The sequence below is a fragment of the Saccoglossus kowalevskii genome, chromosome 9 (assembly GCF_978046115.1).
Source record: "Saccoglossus kowalevskii chromosome 9, keSacKowa6.1, whole genome shotgun sequence".
NCBI classification, from domain to species: domain Eukaryota; kingdom Metazoa; phylum Hemichordata; class Enteropneusta; family Harrimaniidae; genus Saccoglossus; species Saccoglossus kowalevskii.
Window position 1 is genome coordinate 19,073,996 of NC_140649.1, and position 22,297 is coordinate 19,096,292.

Consider the following 22,297-nt stretch of genomic DNA (forward strand, 5'->3'; position numbering starts at 1 on the left):
AACAAGTGCGACAGCCTATACTAACATGTCAATAGACACAAAGTAAAACTTGTCATTCAACCATATAGTATTTATTTTACATAATTATATAATTTCCCCATAAATTATTATTTAAATTATAATTCTTCATTTCAACTTATCTAAAGGTAGACATGCATTAATATCCATCAAGAAAACATGCACTGGAATTGCTGTATTAACATAAATACAGAATAGTCTGTAAATTGATATAATGCTTATATGCTTTCAGTTTTTTAAACAAATGTTTGTGAATTTTGCGAGTTACAGGAAACTGTTTTTGCTGTATTTTCAGATTTAAAGCATCCACTGAATTTGTTGACGCCATCAGTGAAAATATATATCTGCATACATCAAAATCTCATAAGTATTATTTAAATTTTTAAGATATCATTAATTCCTAATGTCAAACTTAGATTCCTAAATTTTATCCATACCCAAAGGCTTTATAAGTATGTCAGTATATACATCATGAATTCAAATATGGTTGAATGTACAAGTACACATTAAACGTCTGTCTCTATAGTCCCACACTGAGATAAGTCAAATATATGGTGATTATAATAAAGGAACACCTCTAAAACAGTGAATAATAATTACTGTATTTGCTCTATTAGTAGTGCATATGATTAAATAATTGATGGAAGTGTGTCTTTGATCATATTTGAACGATCCAGTATGCAGTCTATGCATTATCATGTGTGAATTTATCAGGAATGCGTTTCTAACGGAGCAAATACCAGTATATTAAATCTTCTCTTTGGTTGTAATTTGCAACCGAGACATCTGATACAACGTGATTCTAATGACATGATATATAGTTATCTAGCGTGCATCACATCATTTTTTGTTACACTGCTATGTTGGTGTGGTAACATTACATTATTCACCACTAGAGGGCGTCCTTTGTTGAATTATTAAGTCAGGGTGTACAAGTCGAGCAGGACCACATGTCAGTAGGAAACAAGAGAATGTATATACACAAAATCTATTTTCACGTCACACGTATGTGTCACTGTAAGACTGGAAATGTTCTGAAAGTTGTACATGCATTGCTATAAATAGTGGAATCACCGTGACATGCAGTAATAATAACAACGGAAGAGAGGAACGAGCAAGACAGAATAAAACACACACTTGAAAATATGTGATGAATAGGAGAAAAAAAATGTCAGTTGCATACAAAAACACTTATAAAAAATAGTTTATGAATATCAGCCATATTGGAAAGAGGGTCTTATTTTAAACCTTTCAAAACCCCAAATTTACAGCAGACCAAATATACGGTAGCTTATTTATTCTGTTCACAGTGAAAACTTTAAATATTTTGTAAAATTAAAACATAAAAGAATTCACAAACATTTGACTGCTTCCTTTGTAACACTCTCTATGATTCTTGTCTGTTATTCTAGCACAGTACACAGTTGGAAGGTATCTTGCCTGTGTAACACAGTGGACAGATAGGGGGTATTCTTGCCTGTGTAACACAGTGGACAGATAAGGGGTATTCTTGCCTGTGTAGCACAGTGGACAGTTAGAGGGTATTCTTGCCTGTGTAGCACAGTGAACAGTTAGAGGGTATTCTTGCCTGTGAGGCACAGTGGACAGTTAGAGGGTATTCTTGCCTGTGTAGCACAGTGAACAGTTAGGGGGTATTCTTGCCTGTGTAGCACAGTGGACAGATAGAGGGTATTCTAGCCTGTGTAACACAGTGGGCAGTTAGGGGGTATTCTTGCCTGTGTAGCACAGTGGACAGATAGAGGGTATTCTTGCCTGTGTAGCACAGTGGGCAGTTAGGGGGTATTCTTGCCTGTGTAGCACAGCAGGCAGCTAGAGGGTATTCTTGCCTGTGTAGCACCGTGGACAGATAGGGGGTATTCTTGCTTGTGTAACACAGTGGACAGTTAGGGGGTATTCTTGCCTGTGTAACACAGTGGACAGATAGGGGGTATTCTTGCCTGTGTAACACAGTGGACAGTTAGGGGGTATTCTTGCCTGTGTAACACAGTGGACAGTTAGGGGGTATTCTTGCCTGTGCAACACAGTGGACAGTTAGAGGGTATTCTTGCCTGTGTAACACAGTGGACAGTTAGAGGGTCTTCTTGCCTGTGTAACACAGTGGACAGTTAGGGGGTATTCTTGCCTGTGCAACACAGTGGACAGATAGAGGGTATTCTTGCCTGTGTAGCACAGCAGGCAGCTAGAGGGTATTCTTGCCTGTGTAGCACAGTGGACAGATAGGGGGTATTCTTGCTTGTGTAACACAGTAGACAGATAGAGGGTATTCTTGCCTGTGTAGCACAGTGGACAGATAGAGGGTATTCTTGCCTGTGTTGCACAGTGGACAGTTAGAGGGTATTCTTGCCTGTGTAACACAGTGGACAGATAGGGGGTATTCTTGCCTGTGTAACACAGTGGACAGTTAGAGGGTATTCTTGCCTGTGTAACACAGTGGACAGTTAGAGGGTCTTCTTGCCTGTGTAACACAGTGGACAGTTAGAGGGTCTTCTTGCCTGTGTAACACAGTGGACAGTTAGAGGGTCTTCTTGCCTGTGTAACACAGTGGACAGTTAGAGGGTCTTCTTGCCTGTGTAACACAGTGGACAGTTAGAGGGTATTCTTGCCTGTGTAGCACAGTGGACAGATAGAGGGTATTCTTGCCTGTGTAACACAGTGGGCAGTTAGGGGCTATTCTTGCCTGTGTAGCACAGCAGGCAGCTAGAGGGTATTCTTGCCTGTGTAGCACAGTGGACAGATAGAGGGTATTCTTGCCTGTGTAGCACAGCAGACAGATAGAGGGTATTCTTGCCTGTGTAACACAGTGGGCAGTTAGGGGGTATTCTTGCCTGTGTAACACAGTGGGCAGTTAGGGGGTATTCTTGCCTGTGTAACACAGTGGACAGATAGAGGGTATTCTTGCCTGTGTAACACAGTGGACAGATAGGGGGTATTCTTGCCTGTGTAGCACAGTGGACAGATAGGGGGTATTCTTGCCTGTGTAACACAGTGGATAGTTAGAGGGTATTCTTGCCTGTGTAACACAGTGGACAGATAGGGGGTATTCTTGCCTGTGTAACACAGTGAACAGTAAGGGGGTATTCTTGCCTGTGTAACACAGTGGACAGTGAGAGTGTATTCTTACCTGTATAGCACAGTGGACAGTTAGAGGGTATTCTTGCCTGTGTAGCACAGTGGACAGATAGGGGGTATTCTTGACTGTGTAACACAGTGGACAGTTAGAGGGCATTCTTGCCTGTGTAACACAGTGGACAGTTAGAGGGTATTCTTGCCTGTGTAACACAGTGGACAGTTAGGGGGTATTCTTGCCTGTGTAACACAGTGGACAGTTAGAGGGTATTCTTGCCTGTGTAGCACAGTGGACAGATAGAGGGTATTCTTGCCTGTGTAACACAGTGGACAGTTAGAGGGTATTCTTGCCTGTGTAGCACAGTGGACAGTTAGGGGGTATTCTTGCCTGTGTAACACAGTGGACAGATAGGGGGTATTCTTGCCTGTGTAACACAGTGGACAGATAGAGGGTATTCTTGCCTGTGTAGCACAGTAGACAGTTAGAGGGTATTCTTGCCTGTGTAGCACAGTGGACAGATAGGGGTATTCTTGCCTGTGTAGCACAGTGGACAGATAGGGGTATTCTTGCCTGTGTAGCACAGTGGACAGTTAGGGGGTATTCTTGCCTGAACATAGAGCGCTGTGTACAGCTGGTGGCTGCAAGAGAGCACTGCATTAATATTCTGAGGGAGAACAGTGTTACTAAACTATCAACGAATCAATGAATACCTTACCATGCGTCTCAAACAATTTAGTTTTCTAATTCATAAAAATACCAAATGCTATATTGGGATGGATTCGGTCACCACATTTGCCAATCAAAGATCAGTAGGTACAGATACTTGCATAAATTAAGCAAGCACATGATTGAGTATTCAACATAAAAGCTTTTAGTTTAACATCAGTAGGTTTAAATTAAATTTCGCCAAAAATAAGCCCTGTATTTAAATATGACTGACATAATCTGTGTTGCAAACAACACCAATTTCAAAGATCATGCGATTCAACAAACAAACCAACGAACATTTTTTCATTGAACATGCAGCAACTATCTGTTGAAACTTTTTCCGTTCAACTGCGAGATCTCGCTAGATGCACAAAAGACGCGCGTCGAACGTCTACCACGAAAATCAAACGATTCGATTTTGAACTTAAATTTCTTTATTTCGTAACTCACATCGACTGGTCGATCTTCGACAGAGGAATATTGCTTTCGAATACCCTTACTTAATCGAAATTGTCTATCATCAAATGTGGACAGCACATTATTAAGCGGGGAAATGCCCCCAAAATATTTTTGCGTTTGTCGAATTCCACGCAATTCTTGACGCCACTACAACGCTATGACCTTTGTCCTGTTTTTACGTTCGATTTCACGCATAACGTGTGATTCTCGCAGTGAACGAAAAATGGTCTATTAAGAAAACTGACATGCCAGGGAAATGCATTGGAACATAGTTCACGTTAGTGTTATTGAAATTGCTTGTGTAATGTGATATTTTACGAGGAAGCAGCAGTGACTACAAGTTTCTATCTTTGAGATGGACTAGTAAACAAAACAACGAGTATGCGAACATGTTTATTGCAGGCTGTTGTAGAACGTGAAACTACAGCAAGGTGAACGCAGACAAGTCAAGGCCAAGCCGTTGAACCCATTTACTACCAAGTGGTTATTTCGCTTTTCTGGCATAATTGTTTGATTTAATGAAAGTATATCTTATACAACGCTGTTCAGTACATTGAAACAGATTTGGGGCAATGTTTTCACTTTGATTTTCACTTTGTAGATTTTCACTTTGTAGAGGCTTTCTATAGCTTGACATGTAGACGTGAGTGGTGCCCTCGCCGGCCGAACGACATCAGACCTCACTAACACCTGACAGAATAGTGTACCGGTATGTCTCGTCGGCAAGATCAATACTTCGAATTCGCAAAGTTCACGCCTTCTTGCAATGCGTTCAATGAATATTCATTTTGGTGGTCATGGTAACACCGTCAATCAAAGCCGTGTTTGCATTGTCAGCAAAAATCACTGTTTTCAACAAGATATAAACATTGGGCGGTAATAAACACTGCTGTGAATGGTTACTCATTGATGGCAGTCACTATCTAACATTCCTGCAATTTGATTGGTACGGATGAAAATTCGTCAGGGGAAGTGAAAAACTACATCGTTCTGTCAGACGTGTGTTATGTTTGGAGCACCGCAGAGGGCGCAACTCACGCGGCCTCATCAGGCTAAGGCTTTCTAGTGTTTTGCTATAAAATTTACTGCCTGAACAAAGACATTATCTCATTGGCACAACATTTCAAAATACATCATATTCTGTCGTTATTTTCGATTGTGCCTACTTAGTACCGGTAGATTACAAGGTTTAATCTGAAATGCGCTAAAGATCAAAATGCGTTTATGAACATGGAGAAGTCATCATTTGCGCGGATAATAATTAAACCAAGCGTTTAGCAGTAAATGGGTTGGCATGTACATCACAAGCAAAAAGCAGTTACACATTCTAAGGCATTAACATAAGACAAAATCAGACACCAATGTACCTGAGACCACTGAGCCTCCCACTCGCTAAGATACTGCAGTTTATACTGAAGCCTGAAGTATTGCATATACCAACTTTTAGGCGGACCCCACTCTACCAAGAGAGAGTGTGCACTTAAGGGATCAACGTTCACATTATCTGGCGGGAAAGGCGTTGCTAAAAGGAGGAAATAGTCAGAAAAAAGATTTTAATTTTAACTTTATACTTATACTTTTTTCATCAAGAAATAGGAATAAAATATCTACCTGCGACCACACACCAGGCTCCCACTCGCTATAGTACTGTAATTTATATTGCAGAAAGAAATAATCAGAATACCAGTCACTTGGTGGACTCCATTGCACTTGTAGCGAGGTTGCTGTTTTTGGTATCAGCGATATATTTTCAGGTGGGTATGGGACAGCTGCAAAAAGAACAGTCAGCAACAAAGTGGTTGATCATTTGATGTTTTTAAAACAATATTTTATTCCACCACCACGATCTAAAAATATGAAATTCTTATTTAATGAAATCATTTCAGTGCGCATAATAACTGAATAAATGTAAAATATAAACTATTTTTTAGTAATAAGTATACATTATATTTTCTATTTATGTAGATTTGGAAAAATGGCTGCCATCAGAAGCAAAACAAAATGACATGCATAAAGTGCTGTGTCATATTTTTTTTGGAAAGATTCAATTTCCAATGAAATTGAAAAATGATATGTCTGTTTATGTGGATTTTGAAAAATGGCTGCTGGTAATCATTTTTTTGGTTTCAGAAACAAAACAAAATTACATGCGTAAAGTGCTGTGTCATACTTTTTCGAAAAGAGTCAATTTCCAATTAAATGAATGAATAACACATGCAATTTTTAGAAAGCACAGCATCTTGGGAATTCTTTGTAACATACAGGTCTGCTTCTACCTGGAAACTCTATCTGTCAATTATACAATGAATTAATAGTATATTTAGAGAAGAATTAATAAATCGCAGAAAAAAATAAATTGTAAACGTTAGAACTTACTGTCTGTGTCTGGGTTAAACCAGATATCATCAGTGACACTATCAAGTTCATTGGTTGAGGTCACTCTCATGCGATGCAAAGAACCAAGGTTCTGATAAAAGTCAAAATAACATGAATTTGGCCCTTTTTCTTGGGTATCTGGACAGTTTCTCCATTGACGCTCATAACTTCATGAAAATATAGAAAAACACATATAAAATTAGGCACATGTTGATTGGCAGTAGGCATACTATGATTTGATGATGAATATCAATGTAAAGCAGTAGGCATACTTTGATTTGATGATGAATATCATGTAAAGCAGTTGGCATACTTTGTTTGGATGATGAATATCATGTAAAGCAGTAGGCATACTTTGATTGGATGATGAATATCATGTAAAGCAGTAGGCATACTTTGATTTGATGATGAATATCATGTAAAGCAGTAGGCATACTTTGATTGGATGATGATTATGTAAAGCAGTTGGCATACTTTGTTTGGATGATGAATATCATGTAAAGCAGTTGGCATACTTTGATTGAATGATGAATATCATGTAAAGCAGTAGGCATATTTTGATTGGATGTTGAATATCATGTAAAGCAGTAGGCATATTTTGATTGGATGATAAAGATCATGCAAAGCAGTAGGCATCCTTTGATTTGATGATGAATATCATGTAAAGCAGTAGGCATACTTTGATTGGATGATGAATATCATGTAAAGCAGTAGGCATACTTTGATTGGATGTTGAATATCATGTAAAGCAGTAGGCATATTTTGATTGGATGATAAAGATCATGCAAAGCAGTAGGCATCCTTTGATTTGATGATGAATATCATGTAAAGCAGTAGGCATACTTTGATTGGATGATGAATATCATGTAAAGCAGTAGGCATACTTTGATTGGATGTTGAATATCATGTAAAGCAGTAGGCATATTTTGATTGGATGTTGAATATCATGTAAAGCAGTAGGTATATTTTGATTGGATGATAAAGATCATGCAAAGCAGTAGGCATCCTTTGATTTGATGATGAATATCATGTAAAGCAGTAGGCATACTTTGATTGGATGATGAATATCATGTAAAGCAGTAGGCATACTTTGATTGGATGATGAATATCAATGTAAAGCAGTAGGCATACATTGATTGGATGATGATTATGTAAAGCAGTAGGCATACATTGATTGGATGATGAATATCATGTAAAGCAGTAGGCATACTTTGATTGGATGATGAATATCAATGTAAAGCAGTAGGCATACATTGATTGGGTGATGAATATCATGCAAAGCAGTAGGCATACTTTGATTGGGTGTTGAATATCATACAAAGCAGTAGGCATCCTTTGATTTGATGATGAATATCATGTAAAGCAGTAGGCATACTTTGATTGGATGATGAATATCATGTAAAGCAGTTGGCATACTTTGTTTGGATGATGAATATCATGTAAAGCAGTTGGCATACTTTGATTGAATGATGAATATCATACAAAGCAGTAGGCATCCTTTGATTGGATGATGAATATCATGTAAAGCAGTTGGCATACTTTGTTTGGATGATGAATATCATGTAAAGCAGTAGGCATACTTTGATTGGATGTTGAATATCATGTAAAGCAGTAGGCATATTTTGATTGGATGATAAAGATCATGTAAAGCAGTAGGCATACATTGATTGGATGATGAATATCATGTAAAGCAGTAGGCATACATTGATTGGATGATTATGTAAAGCAGTAGGCATACATTGATTGGATGATGATTATGTAAAGCAGTAGGCATACATTGATTGGATGATGAATATCATGTAAAGCAGTAGGCATACTTTGATTGGATGATGAATATCATGTAAAGCAGTAGGCATACATTGATTGGGTGATGAATATCATGCAAAGCAGTAGGCATACATTGATTGGGTGATGAATATCATGCAAAGCAGTAGGCATCCTTTGATTTGATGATGAATATCATGCAAAGCAGTAGGCATCCTTTGATTTGATGATGAATATCATGTAAAGCAGTAGGCATACTTTGATTGGATGATGAATATCATGTAAAGCAGTAGGCATACTTTGATTGGATGATGAATATCAATGTAAAGCAGTAGGCATACATTGATTGGGTGATGAATATCATGTAAAGCAGTAGGCATACTTTGATTGGATGATGAATATCATGTAAAGCAGTAGGCATACTCTGATTGGATGATAAATATCATGTGAAGCAGTAGGCATACTTTGATTGGCTAATGTTGCAATTTTAATCTCATGGACATTGATTGGCAGATTTAATAGTGGTATGCTTTGGTTGCATGAGTTGCTTGTCATGAGTTGCTGATGAAAGACATGTTTTGATTGGCTGACAATTTAAGTGACATGTTTTGATTGGTTGAAGAACGAGTACATCTTGACTAGATGATAAATGCTATTTGTTCAAGCTGTGAATAAGTGTTTGATGGAGACAACAGTTCATTAACACATAAAAGTGGCACTATGACTTATAGTACAGATGTAGCAGATCTACCGTATTATCAAAGTTTATGACACACGTAATATACATGAAGTATACTCACTGCAGTCTCCATGTGAACACATACTGAGTTGGTAGATTGTTATCCACTGGGTCCCAGGTGCACCACATTTCACCCATGTTGTAACACACACAGGAAAAATTAGCGATACTGGGTGACCCTGAAAACATAGAAAAACATTTGTCAGCACAGAAACTGAGATTGTAGTGTTGTCTCATACATCAGTCACTGCATTCATAATTAAAAGTATGGTGTGTCAGTACTCTGAATAATTCAACGCAAATACGGCCAAAAGCAAAACCATTTGATCGGCATAAGCTCACTCATCTACATCATTTGGGCATCACTGGAAAAGATGATTAAAGGGTGGTTGTACTTTTTTTTTGATGTTCATTCTTATTTAAATCAGTGCACATAATTTTGATGAAAAACAAATAAATAACATAGACATTTTCCCTAATACAGCTTCACCTAATTAACTGACACAGTAAGAGGTTGAAGAAATTTGGTTTACAAAGTTATCTGTAGCAATTACACTCTAGTATATGAATAAAAGTGTGGCCACTTTACAAATTAATTACCATTCCTGTTATGCTTTTACAAATGTTTGACAAACAGACAACAGTGCTTCAGTCAACTATACTGACAAAAAAGTCTGACCTGTTTTTTTTCAGTTATTAGTTAGTTAAGTATTTCTCAATTACTTTTGTGTTTAAGATGAAGTTGACATAAGATTGTTGTTATTATTATTATTTTTATTGTTATTAAATAAAGTGACGGGCATGAACTCCAATGGTGTGAGTTTCTTTGATAATACTCACTTCCAACTACAATGTCTGTTGTCGCTATAGCAACCACTTGATCAAGATGATTGAGTTGACATGAATAGTTGCCTTCTGCATCAAAAGTTACATTTGATAGAGATAACAGTGATGTGGTTGTATTGACAGCTGAATACATATCTTCAGATAATAGATGTCCATTCTTATACCAAGCAACGTCCTCCGCTGTGTACTCATCAACATTTATATCTACAAGTTTACATTGTGTTGCCATGGTTTCACCATATTTCAACACTATCCGTGTAGCAACTGAAAAAAACAAACAAAATGTGATATTTAGCTTTGACACATTCACGCTATTTCATTTTTGTTTAGTGAAATTTCTGATAGGCATTTTACACTACTGACAAGTGTCCAAGAGACCCAAGGTGACACTGGCATTCACATGAGCTGTGTTCATAGTGGTGAACTTGACTTGTACATGTATTAGATATTAAAGTTATTATTAGAAATTTGTGTTGGGATTAACAATGCTGTGTTCATACAATGTATCAGAAAAGGATTCGGTTGGCATATGTCAAAACCTAGTTTGCCAAAATGCCAACTTAAACATACTTTGGCATCCCAACAACGGTAATGTTTCCCAACAGCAAGTAGAAACAAGATTGTCATGAACATCACATGAAGTTAACAAATGCCAAAACTACCATAAAATCTGTATTAGAAGTCGCACCTATTTTTCTTGAATAATTGAGACCTACAAATTCATCATTTTTCATATGTGTACTAATAGAGGCCAAGATTTCTAATACAGACTTTACAGTACTGAAAGGTTACCGGTACTCAACGTTTTATAAAAATCAACATGAAATTGCCTAATTACTGCAAAACATAACTTCTGAGTAGAAATTCAGCTCAGACTCTATAATTTTATGAATGGCAACATACATGTAGTAATATCACACTGTTTTAATCACCATATTTGCTGGGTGTCATTTGGGGTAGCTGGCACTAAAAGTGTTCAGATATGCAAAAGCACATGCCGAGTTGGATATGGACTTTCTAAGCAATCCAAGATACATAAAAAAAAGCTTTAACAGAGGAATAGAGGTGGCCCTCACTGTCTACATGTTTTAGAAGTCTACCATTAACAGAGGGATAGAGGTGGCCCTCACTGTCTATATGGTTTAGAAGTCTACCATTAACAGAGGGGTAGAGGTGGCCCTCACTGTCTACATGGTTTAGAAGACAACCATTAACAGAGGGGTAGAGGTGGCCCTCACTGTCTACATGGTTTAGAAGTCTACCATTAACAGAGGGGTAGAGGTGGCCCTCAATGTCTACATGGTTTAGAAGACAACCATTAACAGAGGGATAGAGGTGGCCCTCACTGTCTACATGGTTTAGAAGTCTACCATTAACAGAGGGGTAGAGGTGGCCCTCACTGTCTACATGGTTTAGAAGTCTACCATTAACAGAGGGGTAGAGGTGGCCCTCACTGGCTACATGGTTTAGAAGTCTACCATTAACAGAGGAATAGAGGTGGCCCTCACTGTCTACATGGTTTAGAAGTCTACCATTAACAGAGGGGTAGAGGTGGCCATCACTGTCTACATGATTTAGAAGTCTACCATTAACAGAGGGGTAGAGGTAGCCCTCACTGTCTACATGGTTTAGAAGTCTACCATTAACAGAGGAATAGAGGTAGCCCTCACTGTCTACATGGTTTAGAAGACAACCATTAACAGAGGAGTAGAGGTGGCCCTCACTGGCTACATGGTTTAGAAGTCTACCATTAACAGAGGAATAGAGGTGGCCCTCACTGTCTACATGGTTTAGAAGTCTACCATTAACAGAGGGGTAGAGGTGGCCATCACTGTCTACATGATTTAGAAGTCTACCATTAACAGAGGGGTAGAGGTAGCCCTCACTGTCTACATGGTTTAGAAGTCTACCATTAACAGAGAAATAGAGGTGGCCATCACTGTCTACATGTTTTAGAAGTCTACCATTAACAGAGGGGTAGAGGTGGCCCTCACTGGCTACATGGTTTAGAAGTCTACCATTAACAGAGGAGTAGAGGTGGCCCTCACTGTCTATATGGTTTAGAAGACAACCATTAACAGAGGGATAGAGGTGGCCCTCACTGTCTACATGGTTTAGAAGTCTACCATTAACAGAGGGGTAGAGGTAGCCCTCACTGTCTACATGGTTTAGATGTCTACCATTAACAGAGGGGTAGAGGTGGCCCTCACTGTCTACATGGTTTAGAAGTCTACCATTAACAGAGGGGCAGAGGTAGCCCTCACTGTCTACATGGTTTAGAAGTCTACCATTAACAGAGGAATAGAGGTGGCCCTCACTGTCTACATGGTTTAGAAGTCTACCATTAACAGAGGGGTAGAGGTGGTCCTCACTGTCTACATGGTTTAGAAGTCTACCATTAACAGAGGGGTAGAGGTGGCCCTCACTGTCTACATGGTTTAGAAGTCTACCATTAACAGAGGGGTAGAGGTGGCCCTCACTGTCTACATGGTTTAGAAGTCTACCATTAACAGAGGGGTAGAGGTGGCCCTCACTGTCTACATGGTTTAGAAGTCTACCATTAACAGAGGGGTAGAGGTGGCCCTCACTGTCTACATGGTTTAGAAGTCTACCATTAACAGAGGGGTAGAGGTGGCCCTCACTGTCTACATGGTTTAGAAGTCTACCATTAACAGAGGGGTAGAGGTGGCCCTCACTGTCTACATGGTTTAGAAGTCTACCATTAACAGAGGGGTAGAGGTGGCCATCACTGTCTACATGGTTTAGAGGACAACCATTAACAGAGGGATAGAGGTGGCCCTCACTGTCTATATGGTTTACAAGACAACCATTAACAGAGGGGTAGAGGTGGCCCTCACTGTCTACATGGTTTAGAAGACAACCATTAACAGAGGGATAGAAGTGGCCCTCACTGTCTACATGGTTTAGAAGACAACCATTAACAGAGGGATAGAAGTGGCCCTCACTGTCTACATGGTTTAGAAGTCTACCATTAACAGAGGGATAGAGGTGGCCCTCACTGGCTACATGGTTTAGAAAACAATCATTAACAGAGGAATAGAGGTAGCCCTCACTGTCTACATGGTTTAGAAGTCAACCATTAACAGAGGGATAGAGGTGGCCCTCACTGTCTACATGGTTTAGAAGTCTACCATTAACAGAGGAATAGAGGTGGCCCTCACTGTCTACATGGTTTAGAAGTCTACCATTAACAGAGGGGTAGAGGTGGTCCTCACTGTCTACATGGTTTAGAAGTCTACCATTAACAGAGGGGTAGAGGTGGCCCTCACTGTCTACATGGTTTAGAAGTCTACCATTAACAGAGGGGTAGAGGTGGCCCTCACTGTCTACATGGTTTAGAAGTCTACCATTAACAGAGGGGTAGAGGTGGCCCTCACTGTCTACATGGTTTAGAAGTCTACCATTAACAGAGGGGTAGAGGTGGCCCTCACTGTCTACATGGTTTAGAAGTCTACCATTAACAGAGGGGTAGAGGTGGCCCTCACTGTCTACATGGTTTAGAAGTCTACCATTAACAGAGGGGTAGAGGTGGCCCTCACTGTCTACATGGTTTAGAAGTCTACCATTAACAGAGGGGTAGAGGTGGCCATCACTGTCTACATGGTTTAGAGGACAACCATTAACAGAGGGATAGAGGTGGCCCTCACTGTCTATATGGTTTACAAGACAACCATTAACAGAGGGGTAGAGGTGGCCCTCACTGTCTACATGGTTTAGAAGACAACCATTAACAGAGGGATAGAAGTGGCCCTCACTGTCTACATGGTTTAGAAGACAACCATTAACAGAGGGATAGAAGTGGCCCTCACTGTCTACATGGTTTAGAAGTCTACCATTAACAGAGGGATAGAGGTGGCCCTCACTGGCTACATGGTTTAGAAAACAATCATTAACAGAGGAATAGAGGTAGCCCTCACTGTCTACATGGTTTAGAAGTCAACCATTAACAGAGGGATAGAGGTGGCCCTCACTGTCTACATGGTTAAGAAGTCTACCATTAACAGAGGCGTAGAGGTGGCCCTCACTGTCTACATGGTTTAGAAGTCTACCATTAACAGAGGGATAGAGGTGGCCCTCACTGTCTACATGGTTTAGAAGTCTACCATTAACAGAGGGATAGAGGTGGCCCTCACTGTCTACATGGTTTAGAAGACAACCATTAACAGAGGGATAGAAGTGGCCCTCACTGGCTACATGGTTTAGAAAACAACCATTAACAGAGGAATAGAGGTAGCCCTCACTGTCTACATGGTTTAGAAGTCAACCATTAACAGAGGTGTAGAGGTGGCCCTCACTGTCTATATGGTTTAGAAGACAACCATTAACAGAGGAGTAGAGGTGGCCCTCACTGTCTACATGTTTTAGAAGTCAACCATTAACAGAGGAGTAGAGGTGGCCCTCACTGTCTACATGGTTTAGAAGACAACCATTAACAGAGAAATAGAGGTGGCCATCACTGTCTACATGTTTTAGAAGTCTACCATTAACAGAGGGGTAGAGGTGGCCCTCACTGTCTACATGGTTTAGAAGACAACCATTAAAAGAGGGATAGAGGTGGCCCTCACTGTCTACATGATTTAGAAGTCAACCATTATAACAGAGGGATAGAAGTGGCCCTCACTGGCTACATGGTTTAGAAGTCAACCATTAACAGAGAAATAGAGGTGGCCATCACTGTCTACATGTTTTAGAAGTCTACCATTAACAGAGGGGTAGAGGTGGCCCTCACTGGCTACATGGTTTAGAAGTCTACCATTAACAGAGGAGTAGAGGTGGCCCTCACTGTCTATATGGTTTAGAAGACAACCATTAACAGAGGGATAGAGGTGGCCCTCACTGTCTACATGGTTTAGAAGTCTACCATTAACAGAGGGGTAGAGGTAGCCCTCACTGTCTACATGGTTTAGAAGTCTACCATTAACAGAGGGGTAGAGGTGGCCCTCACTTTCTAAATGGTTTAGAAGTCTACCATTAACAGAGGGGTAGAGGTAGCCTTCACTGTCTACATGGTTTAGAAGTCTACCATTAACAGAGGAGTAGAGGTGGCCCTCACAGTCTACATGGTTTAGAAGTCTACCATTAACAGAGGGGTAGAGGTGGCCCTCACTGTCTACATGGTTTAGAAGTCTACCATTAACAGAGGGGTAGAGGTGGCCCTCACTGTCTACATGGTTTAGAAGTCTACCATTAACAGAGGAATAGAGGTAGCCCTCACTGTCTACATGGTTTAGAAGTCTACCATTAACAGAGGAATAGAGGTGGCCCTCACTGTCTACATGGTTTAGAAGTCTACCATTAACAGAGGGGTAGAGGTGGCCCTCACTGTCTACATGGTTTAGAAGTCTACCATTAACAGAGGGGTAGAGGTGGCCATCACTGTCTACATGGTTTAGAAGTCTACCATTAACAGAGGGGTAGAGGTGGCCATCACTGTCTACATGGTTTAGAAGTCTACCATTAACAGAGGAATAGAGGTAGCCCTCACTGTCTACATGGTTTAGAAGTCTACCATTAACAGAGGGATAGAGGTGGCCCTCACTGTCTACATGGTTTAGAAGTCTACCATTAACAGAGGGGTAGAGGTGGCCATCACTGTCTACATGGTTTAGAAAACAACCGTTAACAGAGGAATAGAGGTAGCCCTCACTGTCTACATGGTTTAGAAGTCAACCATTAACAGAGGGATAGAGGTGGCCCTCACTGTCTACATGGTTAAGAAGTCTACCATTAACAGAGGCGTAGAGGTGGCCCTCACTGTCTACATGGTTTAGAAGTCTACCATTAACAGAGGGATAGAGGTGGCCCTCACTGTCTACATGGTTTAGAAGACAACCATTAACAGAGGGATAGAAGTGGCCCTCACTGGCTACATGGTTTAGAAAACAACCATTAACAGAGGGATAGAGGTAGCCCTCACTGTCTACATGGTTCAGAAGTCAACCATTAACAGAGGGATAGAGGTGGCCCTCACTGTCTACATGGTTAAGAAGTCTACCATTAACAGAGGCGTAGAGGTGGCCCTCACTGTCTACATGGTTTAGAAGTCTACCATTAACAGAGGAATAGAGGTGGCCCTCACTGTCTACATGGTTTAGAAGTCTACCATTAACAGAGGGGTAGAGGTGGCCCTCACTGTCTACATGGTTTAGAAGTCTACCATTAACAGAGGGGTAGAGGTGGCCCTCACTGTCTACATGGTTTAGAAGTCTACCATTAACAGAGGGGTAGAGGTGGCCCTCACTGTCTACATGGTTTAGAAGTCTACCATTAACAGAGGGGTAGAGGTGGCCCTCACTGTCTACATGGTTTAGAAGTCTACCATTAACAGAGGGGTAGAGGTGGCCCTCACTGTCTACATGGTTTAGAAGTCTACCATTAACAGAGGGGTAGAGGTGGCCCTCACTGTCTACATGGTTTAGAAGTCTACCATTAACAGAGGGGTAGAGGTGGCCTCACTGTCTACATGGTTTAGAAGTCTACCATTAACAGAGGGGTAGAGGTGGCCATCACTGTCTACATGGTTTAGAGGACAACCATTAACAGAGGGATAGAGGTGGCCCTCACTGTCTATATGGTTTAGAAGACAACCATTAACAGAGGGGTAGAGGTGGCCCTCACTGTCTACATGGTTTAGAAGACAACCATTAACAGAGGGATAGAAGTGGCCCTCACTGTCTACATGGTTTAGAAGACAACCATTAACAGAGGGATAGAAGTGGCCCTCACTGTCTACATGGTTTAGAAGTCTACCATTAACAGAGGGATAGAGGTGGCCCTCACTGGCTACATGGTTTAGAAAACAATCATTAACAGAGGAATAGAGGTAGCCCTCACTGTCTACATGGTTTAGAAGTCAACCATTAACAGAGGGATAGAGGTGGCCCTCACTGTCTACATGGTTAAGAAGTCTACCATTAACAGAGGCGTAGAGGTGGCCCTCACCTCTACATGGTTTAGAAGTCTACCATTAACAGAGGGATAGAGGTGGCCCTCACTGTCTACATGGTTTAGAAGTCTACCATTAACAGAGGGATAGAGGTGGCCCTCACTGTCTACATGGTTTAGAAGACAACCATTAACAGAGGGATAGAAGTGGCCCTCACTGGCTACATGGTTTAGAAAACAACCATTAACAGAGGAATAGAGGTAGCCCTTACTGTCTACATGGTTTAGAAGTCAACCATTAACAGAGGCGTAGAGGTGGCCCTCACTGTCTATATGGTTTAGAAGACAACCATTAACAGAGGAGTAGAGGTGGCCCTCACTGTCTACATGTTTTAGAAGTCAACCATTAACAGAGGAGTAGAGGTGGCCCTCACTGTCTACATGGTTTAGAAGACAACCATTAACAGAGAAATAGAGGTGGCCATCACTGTCTACATGTTTTAGAAGTCTACCATTAACAGAGGGGTAGAGGTGGCCCTCACTGTCTACATGGTTTAGAAGACAACCATTAACAGAGGGATAGAGGTGGCCCTCACTGTCTACATGATTTAGAAGTCAACCATTATAACAGAGGGATAGAAGTGGCCCTCACTGTCTACATGGTTTAGAAGTCTACCATTAACAGAGGGGTAGAGGTGGCCCTCACTTTCTAAATGGTTTAGAAGTCTACCATTAACAGAGGGGTAGAGGTGGCCCTCACTGTCTACATGGTTTAGAAGTCTACCATTAACAGAGGAATAGAGGTAGCCCTCACTGTCTACATGGTTTAGAAGTCTACCATTAACAGAGGAATAGAGGTGGCCCTCACTGTCTACATGGTTTAGAAGTCTACCATTAACAGAGGGGTAGAGGTGGCCCTCACTGTCTACATGGTTTAGAAGTCTACCATTAACAGAGGGGTAGAGGTGGCCATCACTGTCTACATGGTTTAGAAGTCTACCATTAACAGAGGGGTAGAGGTGGCCATCACTGTCTACATGGTTTAGAAGTCTACCATTAACAGAGGAATAGAGGTAGCCCTCACTGTCTACATGGTTTAGAAGTCTACCATTAACAGAGGGATAGAGGTGGCCCTCACTGTCTACATGGTTTAGAAGTCTACCATTAACAGAGGGGTAGAGGTGGCCCTCACTGTCTACATGGTTTAGAAGTCTACCATTAACAGAGGGGTAGAGGTGGCCCTCACTGTCTACATGGTTTAGAAGTCTACCATTAACAGAGGGGTAGAGGTGGCCCTCACTGTCTACATGGTTTAGAAGTCTACCATTAACAGAGGGGTAGAGGTGGCCCTCACTGTCTACATGGTTTAGAAGTCTACCATTAACAGAGGGGTAGAGGTGGCCCTCACTGTCTACATGGTTTAGAAGTCTACCATTAACAGAGGGGTAGAGGTGGCCCTCACTGTCTACATGGTTTAGAAGTCTACCATTAACAGAGGGGTAGAGGTGGCCCTCACTGTCTACATGGTTTAGAAGTCTACCATTAACAGAGGGGTAGAGGTGGCCTCACTGTCTACATGGTTTAGAAGTCTACCATTAACAGAGGGGTAGAGGTGGCCATCACTGTCTACATGGTTTAGAGGACAACCATTAACAGAGGGATAGAGGTGGCCCTCACTGTCTATATGGTTTAGAAGACAACCATTAACAGAGGGGTAGAGGTGGCCCTCACTGTCTACATGGTTTAGAAGACAACCATTAACAGAGGGATAGAAGTGGCCCTCACTGTCTACATGGTTTAGAAGACAACCATTAACAGAGGGATAGAAGTGGCCCTCACTGTCTACATGGTTTAGAAGTCTACCATTAACAGAGGGATAGAGGTGGCCCTCACTGGCTACATGGTTTAGAAAACAATCATTAACAGAGGAATAGAGGTAGCCCTCACTGTCTACATGGTTTAGAAGTCAACCATTAACAGAGGGATAGAGGTGGCCCTCACTGTCTACATGATTAAGAAGTCTACCATTAACAGAGGCGTAGAGGTGGCCCTCACTGTCTACATGGTTTAGAAGTCTACCATTAACAGAGGGATAGAGGTGGCCCTCACTGTCTACATGGTTTAGAAGTCTACCATTAACAGAGGGATAGAGGTGGCCCTCACTGTCTACATGGTTTAGAAGACAACCATTAACAGAGGGATAGAAGTGGCCCTCACTGGCTACATGGTTTAGAAAACAACCATTAACAGAGGAATAGAGGTAGCCCTCACTGTCTACATGGTTTAGAAGTCAACCATTAACAGAGGCGTAGAGGTGGCCCTCACTGTCTATATGGTTTAGAAGACAACCATTAACAGAGGAGTAGAGGTGGCCCTCACTGTCTACATGTTTTAGAAGTCAACCATTAACAGAGGAGTAGAGGTGGCCCTCACTGTCTACATGGTTTAGAAGACAACCATTAACAGAGAAATAGAGGTGGCCATCACTGTCTACATGTTTTAGAAGTCTACCATTAACAGAGGGGTAGAGGTGGCCCTCACTGTCTACATGGTTTAGAAGACAACCATTAACAGAGGGATAGAGGTGGCCCTCACTGTCTACATGATTTAGAAGTCAACCATTATAACAGAGGGATAGAAGTGGCCCTCACTGTCTACATGGTTTAGAAGTCTACCATTAACAGAGGGGTAGAGGTGGCCCTCACTTTCTAAATGGTTTAGAAGTCTACCATTAACAGAGGGGTAGAGGTGGCCCTCACTGTCTACATGGTTTAGAAGTCTACCATTAACAGAGGAATAGAGGTAGCCCTCACTGTCTACATGGTTTAGAAGTCTACCATTAACAGAGGAATAGAGGTGGCCCTCACTGTCTACATGGTTTAGAAGTCTACCATTAACAGAGGGGTAGAGGTGGCCCTCACTGTCTACATGGTTTAGAAGTCTACCATTAACAGAGGGGTAGAGGTGGCCATCACTGTCTACATGGTTTAGAAGTCTACCATTAACAGAGGGGTAGAGGTGGCCATCACTGTCTACATGGTTTAGAAGTCTACCATTAACAGAGGAATAGAGGTAGCCCTCACTGTCTACATGGTTTAGAAGTCTACCATTAACAGAGGGATAGAGGTGGCCCTCACTGTCTACATGGTTTAGAAGTCTACCATTAACAGAGGGGTAGAGGTGGCCATCACTGTCTACATGGTTTAGAGGACAACCATTAACAGAGGGATAGAGGTGGCCCTCACTGTCTATATGGTTTAGAAGACAACCATTAACAGAGGGGTAGAGGTGGCCCTCACTGTCTACATGGTTTAGAAAACAACCATTAACAGAGGAATAGAGGTAGCCCTCACTGTCTACATGGTTTAGAAGTCAACCATTAACAGAGGGATAGAGGTGGCCCTCACTGTCTACATGGTTAAGAAGTCTACCATTAACAGAGGCGTAGAGGTGGCCCTCACTGTCTACATGGTTTAGAAGTCTACCATTAACAGAGGGATAGAGGTGGCCCTCACTGTCTACATGGTTTAGAAGACAACCATTAACAGAGGGATAGAAGTGGCCATCACTGGCTACATGGTTTAGAAAACAACCATTAACAGAGGAATAGAGGTAGCCCTCACTGTCTACATGGTTTAGAAGTCAACCATTAACAGAGGCGTAGAGGTGGCCCTCACTGTCTATATGGTTTAGTAGACAACCATTAACAGAGGGATAGAAGTGGCCCTCACTGGCTACATGGTTTAGAAAACAACCATAAACAGAGGAATAGAGGTAGCCCTCACTGTCTACATGGTTTAGAAGTCTACCATTAACAGAGGGATAGAGGTGGCCCTCACTGTCTATATGGTTTAGAAGACAACCATTAACAGAGGGGTAGAGGTGGCCCTCACTGTCTACATGGTTTAGAAGACAACCATTAACAGAGGGATAGAAGTGGCCCTCACTGGCTACATGGTTTAGAAAACAACCATTAACAGAGGAATAGAGGTGGCCCTCACTGTCTACATGGTTAAGAAGTCTACCATTAACAGAGGCGTAGAGGTGGCCCTCACTGTCTACATGGTTTAGAAGACAACCATTAACAGAGGGATAGAAGTGGCCCTCACTGGCTACATGGTTTAGAAAACAACCATTAACAGAGGAATAGAGGTAGCCCTCACTGTCTACATGGTTTAGAAGTCTACCATTAACAGAGGGATAGAGGTGGCCCTCACTGTCTACATGGTTTAGAAGTCTACAATTAACAGAGGGGTAGAGGTGGCCCTCACTGTCTACATGGTTTAGAAGTCATCCAAATACAGAGGGGTAGAGGTGGCCCTCACTGGCTACATGGTTTAGAAGTCTACCATTAACAGAGGGGTAGAGGTGGCCCTCACTGTCTACATGGTTTAGAAGTCAACCATTAACAGAGGGGTAGAGGTGGCCCTCACTGTCTACATGGTTTAGAAGTCTACCATTAACAGAGGGGTAGAGGTGGCCCTCACTGTCTACATGGTTTAGAAGTCTACCATTAACAGAGGGGTAGAGGTGGCCCTCACTGTCTACATGGTTTAGAAGTCTACCATTAACAGAGGGATAGAGGTGGCCCTCACTGTCTACATGGTTTAGAAGTCTACCATTAACAGAGGGGTAGAGGTGGCCATCACTGTCTACATGGTTTAGAAGTCTACCATTAACAGAGGGGTAGAGGTGGCCATCACTGTCTACATGGTTTAGAAGTCTACCATTAACAGAGGAATAGAGGTAGCCCTCACTGTCTACATGGTTTAGAAGACAACCATTAACAGAGGAGTAGAGGTGGCCCTCACTGTCTACATGGTTTAGAAGTCTACCATTAACAGAGGAATAGAGGTGGCCCTCACTGTCTACATGGTTTAGAAGTCTACCATTAACAGAGGGGTAGAGGTGGCCCTCACTGTCTACATGATTTAGATGTCATCCAAATACAGAGGGGTAGAGGTAGCCCTCACTGTCTACATGGTTTAGAGGACAACCATTAACAGAGGGATAGAGGTGGCCCTCACTGGCTACATGGTTTAGAAATCAACCTGTTAACAGAGGGATAAAGGTGGCCCTCACTGGCTACATGGTTTAGAAATCAACCTGTTAACAGAGGGGTAGAGGTGGCCATCACTGTCTACATGCATGGTCTAGTAGTCAACCATTGATGACATATAATCTAGATTTGAACAAATTCTTATCTTATATATTCACCTGAAAAAAATGAACTTTGATATTTAACAGGCAACATACAGTATGACTTACAAACCTAGTACTAGTCCTACTTTGTATCTGGTTCAATGTCACTATAACCTCTAACAGTTGATTCAGGCAAAACTGACTAAGTACAGAAGATTGGACCGATTCTGTACAAATGCCTACTAGTATAT

General features: G+C 41.6%; 1 protein-coding gene across 1 annotated transcript in view; it reads right to left on the bottom strand.

The window, feature by feature from the left end:
* Positions 1-22,297, bottom strand: part of LOC102808882 (tyrosine-protein phosphatase Lar-like) — a 130,767-nt gene that overhangs the window by 25,222 nt on the left and 83,248 nt on the right. The window contains exons 3-6 of the mRNA XM_078012118.2: positions 9,993-10,262; positions 9,214-9,331; positions 6,650-6,816; positions 5,885-6,042 (exon numbers count right to left, since the gene is read on the bottom strand). Coding sequence (XP_077868244.1) covers positions 5,885-6,042; positions 6,650-6,816; positions 9,214-9,331; positions 9,993-10,262 — 713 coding nt within the window. The remainder of the gene's footprint in view (positions 1-5,884; positions 6,043-6,649; positions 6,817-9,213; positions 9,332-9,992; positions 10,263-22,297) is intronic.